The sequence below is a fragment of the Pipistrellus kuhlii genome, unplaced genomic scaffold (assembly GCF_014108245.1).
Source record: "Pipistrellus kuhlii isolate mPipKuh1 unplaced genomic scaffold, mPipKuh1.p scaffold_m20_p_14, whole genome shotgun sequence".
Lineage (NCBI taxonomy): Eukaryota > Metazoa > Chordata > Mammalia > Chiroptera > Vespertilionidae > Pipistrellus > Pipistrellus kuhlii.
The window spans coordinates 39,095,854-39,107,930 of NW_023425449.1; the positions used below are offsets into that span (position 1 = coordinate 39,095,854).

The window sequence follows — 12,077 nt, forward strand, 5'->3', positions numbered from 1 at the left end:
GTTTGTATAACATTTATTTCATTTAATGCATGACTAAAGTTAAAAATGTGGGTGACAGATTAAACATTAAGCTCAGAGAAACTTAATGCATTTAGCTATTAACTATAGAACAATAAATGATGATATAGATCTAGTGTTATATAATGTGTCAGACTGCTAATCTTTTTGTAATTATTAACTTCAGATTATTAGCTTCTGAGTTAAACTGTTAGCCTTTTTCCAAAGGCAGACTTTAGGCCTCTGTTGAACAACTGTAAATACCAGATATATACTTTTTAAAACTGAGCTTTTTGTAAAGATTGGCATCATTTATCTAGTATTCATTTGCTGCTTGCATACACAAATAGTTGAGTGCTACTATTTTGTGCTCATTCGCCACTTTTAAGAACAGAGAGAAGCCTAGAACTAAAGGAGTTAGGCACCTACAGTAATAGTGAGGTTTGCTCCCTCTGCTTATGTCCTTATTCTTGGGCACTTCTACGTCCCCTGTCTCCTGTGTCCTTATTTTGGAGGAAATACAAAGTAAAGCTTGAGGCCTGACAGCCTTGGTTTCTGTCAGTCCCTTTCCTGAGAACCAGAGTAGCATAATGGAGGTGGCTGCTAATCAGTGACTAGAATCATTGTTGCTTCTCTGGCCATATTTCTGGTGTTGTCCACAGGGTTGGGGAGATAGAGAGGGAAGTTTTGTCCCACTTACCAGCTTTCAGTTATGTCCATGGGCTTGCTGCTGATTTCTGTTCTTACACCATTGGGAATAGCTTTTGGGTTGAAAAGGGGCGTTATCTCCACAGTAAACAGTTGGTTTAAAAAGCAGGTGGGAGTTGGAAGGAGCTGGATCCTCAGTTTAACTCTACAGCTGATTGGGACTTCTGGGAGCAGAGATGACTGTGTGGTCAAATGCTTTGCTGGTAGTACATGTCTTAGATATGTGTTGATGGAGCTGTGACACATTGTGTGGCCTTTTCTTAGGGTAAGAGTCTAGGATAAGGCATGAGGTATAGAGAGGTTGGAATCCTGAGCTTTCCTAGAGGTATTCCTTGCTTAGCTTCCACAGGGCAGAAGTTACAAGGCATTCATAGAGAGTGCTGTGAGGAACCCGGACCCCAAAGCCTGGCCTTCAGTTATTAGGTGGGGAGGCCAGGTGGTCAGTGCCGCTGTGTGGCATACATGCTTTAGGTTGCCAAACTCTGATCTCAGTGCTTCATGTAATAGTTATTGTTCCTTTTTTTTTTTTTTTTTTTTTTGCTATAGAACTACATGTTTAGACACATGTTTTTATCTATGGACATTTTACATTAAAAATTTTTTTTTTCTTTAAAAAGGATATTATGAACAGTGAGAAAAGTTATGATTCCCTGCCCAACTTTACTGCTGCTGACTGTAAGTATTTAATCATGCTGAAGTGTAATGTTTAGTGTGACCTTGTGTATGCATGCTGTTGTGTCAGTATCGTAATGTGTGTTTTTAACCTGAAACAGTTGAAAGGTGAGAATAGCAAGCATTGTTGATACAGGTCAAGAGTAAGATTTAGTCTAAATGTCTAAGAAGAATATTTTGGAGTGTTAAAATCAGAAAAATGGAATTAGTCTGTATATTTCTAGAGAATGAAGTTCTTTCCGATACGTGGGCTGTGTTGTGTAAAACAAACTTGTATATAATGTTTTCACAGCATGATACACAATTATAACTAACAATTTGCTGGTGTTCTATTATGCTTATTTTAATGAAGTGTATAATATTTGAAATGGGACATAGTTCTGTTGTATAAGAAGAAACTTTTGCTGATAAGTACACTTTGACTTCCTGAAATTGGGAGGACTTCTGCTTTTAAAAATGTTCTCATTTAGCATTGTCAGTAGTGTTTATTTGAATTCATTTCTCTGAGTTTCATTTTCTTTTATATTCTGTTTGAAGAATTCCCTTTAATTTGATATTGCCAACCAATAATCAAAAGATGAACAAAAGCCAAGGTTTTTCCCCTAAAAGACTGAGTGTCCTGACAGGTCAAGGTGTGTTGAAAGTGATTAAAGGACAGGCTCTTCCTTCCAGGTCTAAGGCTTCTTGGCATAGGAAGAAACCAGTACATCGATCTGATGAATCAGTGTAGATCGTCAAAAGTAAGTTAGTCATTTCCCTTGCTTTCTCATTTCTTGTCCTCCTGATCACAGTCTGATTAATTTTTTAATTTTAGAAATAATGAATTGTAATTTCTTTGATCGAGTAAAATATGCTTCATACAGAAACAGTACAAAAACTTAGTATTGTTTAGGCCAGTGGTGGGCAAACTCATTAGTCAGCAGAGCCAAATATCAACAGTACAACGATTGAAATTTCTCTTGAGAGCCATATTTTTTACACTTAAACTTCTTCTAATGTCACTTCTTCAAAATTGACTCACCCAGGCTGTGGTATTTTGTGGAAGAGCCACCCTCAAGGGACCAAAGAGCGGTTTTCAGACCACGGCTCTAGGCTGTCACTTAAATGATTATTTAAGTAAAACAATTGAAGGGATAGAACATACAGTTTGTTTATTTTTATTTTTTTATTCTTATTGATTTTAGAGAGGAAGGAGGGAGGGAGAGTGAAATGAACATCAGTGATGAGAGAGAAGCATTGATCAGCTGCCTCCTGCCCACAACCTAGACATGTGCCCTGACTAGGAAATCAAACTGTGACCTCCCAGTTCATAAGTTGACACTAACCACTGACCCACACCGGCTGGGCTATTTTTTAAAATAATTTTGTTCTGCTGGTCTTTTTTCTTGCTCATTCTAATCCCAGGGTTCACTTAGTGGGTAAAGTGAGTACACTTTTCCAAATGCATTTTCACATCCTGAGCTTTATTTTTGTCTGGATTTAGATCCAGATTTAATGACTGGTAATTTATTTTAAAATAATTTGAGATTATTTTCTGCATTCAGTGTATCTAGAAAAACAAATATTAGAAATGGGAATTTTGAAAGTTATTAGTGTGTTAGAAACAGTTTTCAGATAGGATTGATAAAAAAGAAAGTGGTAAACTTAGACCAATTGCAAATTGTACTATTGCAGAAATTTTTCAGAAGGAAAACAGCTCGTGATCTTCTCCCAGTAAAGCCGGTAGAAATCGCCATAGAGGCGTGGTGGGTGGTGCAGGCTGGATATATCACAGAAGACGACATAAAGGTAGTTGTCTTATAAATTATTTTTATTTTTAAAACTATTTTTCATTGTACTTCTCTAATTTTTGAAAAAGTAACGCTATTTTGTTTTCTTAAAGAAAATAAAAAATTTAAATAACCTTATTAGACTAGAATATTGGTAGGTTCCCAAGATATTCTTTAATAATGAGGGACTTGATTCATGTGCAATATGGGAGTTTTAATTAGATAGCAGTTTCAGGTAAACTGATGTGATGCTGCAGTCTTATTGGCTAACACTTTTGGCACTTGCTCTGTACTTAAATGTGCCTGGCACTATTCCAGTGCTTTTATGTTGTCTAATTTGTTGCTCATAACAACCTCGGAGGTATGTGTGATTTGTACCCCATATCACATATGAGGAATGTGAACAGAGAATTGAAGAGATGGCTCAAGTCATCTATACTCATAAAAGTGTAATATGCAAATTGTTCAGGATGCCCTCACAGTAATGACCTAATAGCAGGCTACGTAGGGCAACCAGGCTGGCGGGGGATGTGGGGGGGCGGAGTGAGAGTGACCAAACGACCAAACAGCAGGCTGTGTGGGGAAACCAGGCCTGCAGGGGGAGGGACAGTGAGGGGCGACCAGGCCGGCAGAGGGGGGCAGTTGGGGGGCAACCAGGCCGGCTGTGGGGAGGCGGGCAGTAGGGGGCAATCAGTCTGGTGGGGGGTGGGCAGTTAGGGGCAATCAGGCAGTCAGGTGAGTAGTTAGGAGGCAGTGGTCCCAGATGTGAGAGGGATGTCTTACTTTAGGTCCGATCCCAACCCCACTCCTGTGCTTGAATTTCATGTACCAAGCCTTTAATAGGGGTAGTAAAGGTTCAGGATTTTAACCCAGGCAGTTTGCTCTGGAGCCTGTGTTCTTAATTACTGTGCTAATTACTGTGTGAAGTGGTGGTACTTTGATAAGGGGATAGTATCAAGATGAAAGGAAATGGTGTTGGTGGTCAGATGGCATTTGATATGAGCCTTATGGATTTTAGAAGAGATGGTGTACAGGGAAGGGATAGGATGATGGATATGACCAGGTTGGTCATATCTCTGTGTGGCTGAAAAAAAGTAAGTGAGCATGTAGATTTTTTATTTGTTTGTATTTCATTTTACCCCAGAGGACAGATAAGTCAAATGAGTGGAAGGCTTAGAATTTGTTTCAGTATAAGTATTTCCTAATAGAGTTGTCAAGCTATGAAATAAGATAATGAACTTCTTACTTAGAATAATCATGTGGAGTTTGAATCAGCTTTATTTTTGAGAGGTTCAGAATCATAAATGAATCAGATTCCAATTCAAAGAAGGTGAGTAAATTAGTGAACATTGATTGCTTACCAGCAAATATTGTTATTTATAGTTAATTTGTTTTCTGAGTTCTGTTGGTAGCATCTTTTGGTACCTTAATTGATGGTTATGTGTATACCTTTTTTGTTAGAGTTCTGAAGTGGTAAATTAAAAAAAAAATGTTCACTAAACAAATGGCATCTAATCATTGGTTTAAACATGAATAGATCTGAGGAGATATGGATTAGTTAATTTGGACAGAACTTAATTAAAAATATTTTTCTTTTCTTAGATATGCACTTTGCCTGAGAAATGCGCTATTGATAAGATCATCGATGCAGGCCCTCAGCTCTCTGGATCACTAGATTACAATGTAGTACATAGTAAGTGGTTAGTAGAAATGGTCTTTTGTCAACATAAAAACGTGTTTTAAGGTTTCAATAATTAATGGCAATTACTTATTAATTAGATAAAAATAGTAATATTTCCTTATTGTGTGAAATGTGACCATAGTCCATTGTTTTCCACTGTGGCTATAATTAGTTACATCCACTAGAAATTTATACAGATGGATCATAGAAAAATTTTTAGTTCTGTGCATATGAGGGGAGGTGAGACTTGAAAACTATAATTCTTCTATTTTACTTTTTCACATGGTATTCAGTTAAATGAATTTTTACTACAGAAAATTAGGAATCAGGTGTTTTTTTTTTTTAAATGTTTAGTACTCTATCTAAAAGAAGGTGCTTTTGCTTCTATAGGTTTATATAATAAAGGATTTATTTATCTGGATGTACCAATATCCGATGACAGTTGTATAGCAGGTAAGCATATGCTAATATTTTTCTATTTTTTTTTAATGGCTCTGGGCACAGAATTATTACTCTAAATTCTTTGTGTCTTTGATGTTACAATTTTGCAAAGAAACACTTTTTTCTCATTACTCTCTATTCCTTATTTTCATTTTTATAGTATTTGGTGTACATACTATATTAAAGTAATAGAAATCTAAGATAAATTTCTCACAATCCTAAATCAGAATATTGTTTTTATAAATTTAGGTCACATTTTAGTCCTTGTTTAGTACATCACAGCTTTTATATATATATTCAATAATATAGACTTGTGTATTCTCCATTTCCATTTATCTGTGCCTTATATTTCATGTCACTGCCATTTTTTAATCTTTATCCTCTCCTCCCTTTCTATTTTACCCAAGTTAAAACAATATTGAGGCACTCGTGTATTTCATTCTACACTTATGGGGTATATCAGTGCATTAAATCATCACCATATTGCTGGTTATTTAGATTATTTCCATGGTTTTGCTAGAATAGTGATGTGGTTAACATTTTTGAACACAGGATGGAGCTCTTTTTCTATAGTTTAGATTTCTTACCAATTTGTAGGAGCACTTATTACATTTAATTTATATGTTACAAGTATATATTCCAGCATTCTTGTTGTGTTATCTTTTATCATACTAGGGTATTTAATATTTTTGTGATCAATTATAAAGTGTCAAGAAAAATTCCAGGGAATGGCCTTATTATTAACAATTGGCTGATTATAGAGCTTCTACAAAAATACTTCCTCATATCAGTATTGAATCCTTTTTTTTTTCTTTTTCATATTAGCCTTTTTTTTCTTTCTGCCTTTTCGTGTTAAATCTTGACTGGTTATCATGCAGTAGTGTGTACTGATCTTCATTTGTGTTAGCATGTGTTATGATTCTTTAATAATGCATTTGTATAGACTTGAATTCTGTTTTAAGCTTGGGAGACAGCTAAAAAACTCAATGAAATACTAATTCTGGTTTGTATAGTGGACGCTATAACAAATACTAATTTTAAAATTGAAAGATTTTGACAAGGAATTAATTTCTGGAAGACAGAGATGGTAGTGGCTTCCTGTCACCATTGGAAAATATGAAAGCTTTACTGTGGTCCCTATTCTCATTTGATAAACTGACTGACTCATCTGAGATCCACCTAAAGAGATTGGTCTTTTATTGGTTCATTTCAGTCCATTTTGATAGTTTGAATATTATATTGGCTCAGGTTATCTCTAAGTTTTGAAGGAAGCATCAGAGAAGGGCTGAATGGATGGCTTCTCTATTACAGTGTCATGTTCTGCCATGGCTCACACAGTATCTGGCAAGTTTTGGTGGTACAGACAAGACCCATGCTATTATAACTGCTGTCACCATGTTACCTCTGGCTGTTCCCCAAATTGGAATAACCCATGAAAGGAAAGCAGTTTGATAACATGGAAGTCATCAAATTCAGCACAAAAGACACCTGAAGGTGACTTCAAAGGAAGCAGTCCAGCTATGTTTCAACAAAAATACAAGTACTGTTAATGGTGGAACAAATAAATGTGGGGAGAGAAATACTTCGACAAGAATAATTATGAAAGGGTCTGTTACTAAATAAAATCCATTTATTCCATCATCACATTTTATACTTGTACATTTTATGTCTACCTTTTCCTTAGAGCTTTTAGATTTCTGTTATGCTTAGATAGAGTTCTTCTAGGTTATATAAACAGCTCAAAAATTTTTAAGAACCTTTGTCATATATTTTTAAAACTAGTTTTGGATTTATTTTCCTAGGTGATGTAAAATAAGGGCCCAACTTAAATTTTCTTCAATTGGATAACCCATAAGATTTGGATAAATGCTAGCATATTTTTTTCAATAACTCATTACCACTGAATGAAAGTATAACTTTTGTCATATATTTAATTTCCCTCTATATTGGATTAATTATATCCTTTATTTTTCACTTATTTGTTTTTATTCTTGGACCATATTATTTTCATTACAGTGACTTAGAGTAACTTTTAATATTAGTTATAGCCAGGCCTTCATTGTGTCTTTTCTTTATAACTTGCTTGGTTATTCCTAGGTGCTTTTAAAAAATATTTATTTTTATTAATATTTTTTGAATAGGCAATAATTATGATATAAAATTCTAAATTTACAAAAGAATATAAAAACATCTGCTTCCCACCCCAGTCAGAAGCCATTGTTAAGTTTTTATATATCTTCCAAAAGTATACTAAGCAGATAGCATATATGTATATATCTTTTTGTGTGTGTGGTTTTATTTTTATACAGATTATGTATTCTAGCTCATACTTTAAAAAAAAAAAGCAGTATATATTGGAGACTACTCTATATCTTATCAAATAGAACTCCCTCATTCTTTTTGCCTAGATGTATATTTTTAACCTCGCAGTGCTGTGGTTTCCTCATCTTTAAAATAGGGGTATGGTATTGAACAATTCATAAGGTTAAGAAGATTGAATGAAATTGTATATGTAAAGTCCCTGGCAGTTGTCTGGCACTTAGTAAGTGTTCAATAAATATTTGTTATTACTAATAGTTACACAACTGGAAGTGTAGTAAAAGAATTAATTATATAAAACATGAGAATTCTAAAATATTTCTATAAAGAAACCTTAGATCCTTAAAAGTATTTAGATGACTGGAACCATGGGTAGCACTAATTTAGAAGATGATGTTTCAGATCTGAAGTGAACAATCCCTCCTGAAATGTACATTGTGGGTTCTTCATGGTGTCTTCGTTTTGGCCCCTTGAATTTTGTCTGATTTTTCTCTGTGGAGAATAATTTAGATGGTGTTAGGGTCAAGGGACACAGGGAGATCCAAATTTTGCTATGGTCTAAGCACTTCTGCTTTCTCAGGACTTTTTTCAAGGGAAATGAGCCCACGGGGTAAAGGGAAACATAGTACCTCTGTTATCGCCTGGGCAGAACACTCTACTACATTGGATTACAGCATCTGGACAAAGAGAGGGAACTAGTGAGTGTGGAGAGCCAGGATTGGGCAGTGTCTTGTGCTGAGGAAGGCTTGACTTTCTTCCCACTGAGGAAGATACAGAATAGAGAACCCCAAAGAGCAAATTACACCAGTGATGGCTGGTAGAAGATGGGTGGCAGTCACACAGATGTGTTTCCCTCTTCTCTGGATGGAGTGGGCATGATGGGAGAAAGGCAGAGAGCCAATACTTTCCATCCATCTGTTTTTTGGGTAACCTAGTAAGTCAGTCCTTTGGTTTTCTGCTTTAGCCCAGTCCTCTCTGCTGCCTTCCCATTCTGAATGCAGTCCCTGGCCTTGCTACCAAGCCTGTGACCTCCAGCACTTCCTCTGCCTCTAGTGCTGAGAGGTCCATGGGGATTAATTACTGTTTTAGGATTTATGCTCTACCATCAGTCTTCTCTGTGTAGACAGGGTAGTACATGACCTTAACTTTAGGAGTCTTGTTGTTGCGTGGTTGAAGTACCATAATCAAAAGATGAATTTAGTCTTTTAAGTGAGAGGTTTCTCTTTTTGAATAGCTATTTGAATTACACAGTCTTGTTTTATAAAATTATATTAACTAAGAAATGTCTATTTTTGTTTATTTTAGTTCCTCCTCTTGAAGGTTTTGTAATGAATCGAGTGCAAGGTGATTATTTTGAAACTCTGCTCTATAAGATATTTGTTTCAATAGATGAGCATACTAATGTTGCAGAGGTGAGTGTACCAACATCTTATGAAGAATTTAACCTCAAGATCATAAGTTAAGTTTGTGTAAAGTAGGTAAAATTTAATGCTATGGTTAAAATGTTTTAAAAACTTGTTCATGAATAGATCATGGACTGTTAATATGCTTTAGTCACTATTCTTAAGTTACTTCTGCATATATAAAACTTGGTAAATAACTTTTTATATGACTTTACAGTCTTGTTCCAAAATGAGAGACAACATGAGAGAGACACCACGTATTTGACTGTGGCCACATAAGATTATAATGGAGCTGAGAAATTTTCTATTGCCTAGTGATGTGGCAGCCTTCCTAAAGTCACACATAGCACAGTGAACTGTTTTGTGCTGGTATCCATCTATGGATAGTAATGCTGTCAGCTAGTCGTGTGCACTTTCCACAGACTTGCCCCTTTCTAAACCAGTGTTACTGCTGGGCCTACCCTTGTGGTTCTTATTACAATTTTGCAAAATGCTCTTCAGCAATATCCAAAAGAAAACTTTGAAGAAACAAGTTTGTACAAGGACCTGTTGGTTGGTGGGATGGTTGGGGAGGGGGCGCAGAAAAAAACAAATAGCCCAAATGGTCAAGAAATTAAGATCTAAAATACAGTAGTCTGGAAGGGTGGGCTGGTAGGAGGTGGTGCCGCTCTTTATCCAGTCCAGTGCTTGGCAATGTGTTTATTCCAGTTAGACTTCCTTGGAATGTAAGCCCCTGCAATCAAAGCTTAAACCAGGCACTTAATTACAAAAAGAAAAGCCAACTATAGGGCTTAAACTACAATCACTCAATTACTCACATGTTTGTGGTGATGCTGCTGTGAACAAACCCACTGTACTGCCAGCAGTGTAGGTACAGCACACACAATTACAGTAGGAGGCTGTATCCTCTGTGTTGCTGTAAGTACATTCTGTGATGTTCGCACAAGACAAAAGTGTCTAATGTTGAATTTCTCAGAATGAACCCGTCTTTAAGTATCGCATAACTATATACTAAAAGGATTGTAGACTGTTCTTGTTCTTAGGTCTTTCTTATTTTAAATGAGATAAAATTAAAGAGGAAGGTATCTTAAATTGTTAAGGTTATTACCTGAATTCATACTACTCTAAACATTTTAGAGATATGGAAAGAAGAAAGTCCTGATTTCAAAATTTATTCAGTGTTCCAGCTGTTCATAATTTAAAATGTTGATGATTATAGTTAGTGTCTACTGCAACCGTGTAATATGCTGATAATTCTAACAATGTAAAAGAGTTTTTTATTTTATTTTCCAGCTTGCAAATGTCCTTGAGATAGACTTATCCCTGGTGAAGGTATGTAACTTTTATATTCTTTTTACTTACAGTGTAATTACTAAATGGATTTTATCAAATGCTAGAGGCCCAGTGCATGAATTCATGCATGGGAAGGGTCCCTCAGCCTGGCTGGTGATTGAGGGGAAAGGGCATGGAAGTTTGGCTGGGGAGTGCACTGACCACCCCGCAGCAGCTCCTGCATTGAGCGTCTGCCCCCTAGTGGTCAGTGCACATCATAGCGACTGGTCATTCAGTTGTGATGGTCACTTGGTCTTTTATATAGATAGATAGATTTTTGTTTTGATATGCTACCAAGAAACAGGCAGTGAGATTCTTTTTAGCTGTTGGACGACTGGCTCACAAGATAGAAAAGAGCGAGATAAGGGCCCCCATGGAGTGAAAGGGAGGACGCACCCACACTGTGTGCTGAGCAGGAAGCAGGCTAATTGGTGTCTTGTGATGAGATAATTAAAGCAACATCTCTGATACTGGGGATAGATCTAAGGAGGGCCAGGCCGGAAAATTGGATGCCTTCCCTCTCAGACACGTGAAGTTAAGTGGACGAACAGACCTACTGAAAATTGTTTTTTCTACTTATGGGGTGAAAATGCTTGAAGATCACTATAGGTATAGTCTATAGTACTATTTTGTCTACAAAGATCCTGATGTCTGGTTTATTTTTAATGCTCATTTCCTATTTCTTTCAGAATGCTGTTTCAATGTATTGCCGATTGGGCTTTGCCCATAAGAAGGGACACGTAATAAATTTGGATCAACTTCATTCATCGTGGAGAAATGTTCCGTCTATAAACAGATTAAAGTAATTCATTTATTAAGTATGAGATATTAGAATTTTCTTTTGGAAAAAACATAATTTTACATACTAAAATTTTACTTATTCTGTCATTTCAGGTGAACCCTGTATGTTAGTGGTCTTTTTAAAAAATCTTTGTGTGTGTGTGTGTGTGTGTGTGTGTGTGTGTGTATGTGTGTGTGATGAATAGTTTTTAGAATCTGAAAAAAATTAAGAATCTACCCAGAAAAAAGCATATACAATATATCACATATAATTTTAATGGCTTCTCGAATTCCCTGAAGCCTGTCCATGTGTCTTGGTTCAGAACCCTTGTTCTATGAGGCACAGCATTTTGGGGCTACGTCTCAATTCTAGGCCTGAAAATGTCTGGATTTAGATGGGTGTTTATAATTTTAGTACTGACTTCATTAGCCACTTTTATACAATCCTTTGATTTTTAAAAATTGAATGATTTCTTCATCAATAGGAGTACTTTAGATCCACAGAGGATGCTCTTGTCCTGGGATGGCGGGGAAAGCAGGAGTCCTGTACAGGAAGTGTCTTCGGCTACTGACACTGATACAAACAGTCAGGAGGATCCAGGTCAGCAGTCCCTCAGTTTAATTTGGAATTTCTCTACAGATACGGCTGTGTCAGCACATTCACCCCCAGAGTGGACTCTCTACACTTATAAGTTTTGCTCTAGATTTCACTCATTCAAGATGCAATCTTTGAGTACTTACCAATATGTTAGGCACTGATCTAGGTCTTAAGGGTATAAAATTGACAAAAATAGAGTACCTTCCTTCTAAGAATTAAGTCTAGGGAGAGAGAAGGCAGTGCAGCCACAGAAATCACAATGTGAGAAGTGTTGCATTGCTGTGGGAGCAAGAAGAGCCCTCTTGCTGCCTAGAGAGGCTCTGCAAACCTCGGGGAGAAGATGATACTTGGACTAAGGATGAATAAGAGCCAGCTAG

The 12,077-nt window shown here is 36.4% G+C and overlaps 1 protein-coding gene across 3 annotated transcripts in view; it reads left to right on the top strand.

The window, feature by feature from the left end:
* Positions 1-12,077, top strand: part of FAM91A1 (family with sequence similarity 91 member A1) — a 44,239-nt gene that overhangs the window by 8,517 nt on the left and 23,645 nt on the right. For 2 of the 3 annotated variants that reach the window (XM_045581507.1, XM_036437212.2), the window contains exons 4-12: positions 1,323-1,380; positions 2,050-2,117; positions 3,052-3,165; positions 4,749-4,839; positions 5,218-5,280; positions 8,893-8,999; positions 10,284-10,322; positions 11,012-11,124; positions 11,588-11,703. In XM_045581507.1, the coding sequence (XP_045437463.1) occupies positions 1,323-1,380; positions 2,050-2,117; positions 3,052-3,165; positions 4,749-4,839; positions 5,218-5,280; positions 8,893-8,999; positions 10,284-10,322; positions 11,012-11,124; positions 11,588-11,703 (769 nt within the window). Of the gene's footprint in view, positions 1-1,322; positions 1,381-2,049; positions 2,118-3,051; positions 3,166-4,748; positions 4,840-5,217; positions 5,281-6,741; positions 6,763-8,892; positions 9,000-10,283; positions 10,323-11,011; positions 11,125-11,587; positions 11,704-12,077 lie in introns of those variants that run through there. The other variant, XM_036437214.2, reaches the window with a different exon arrangement.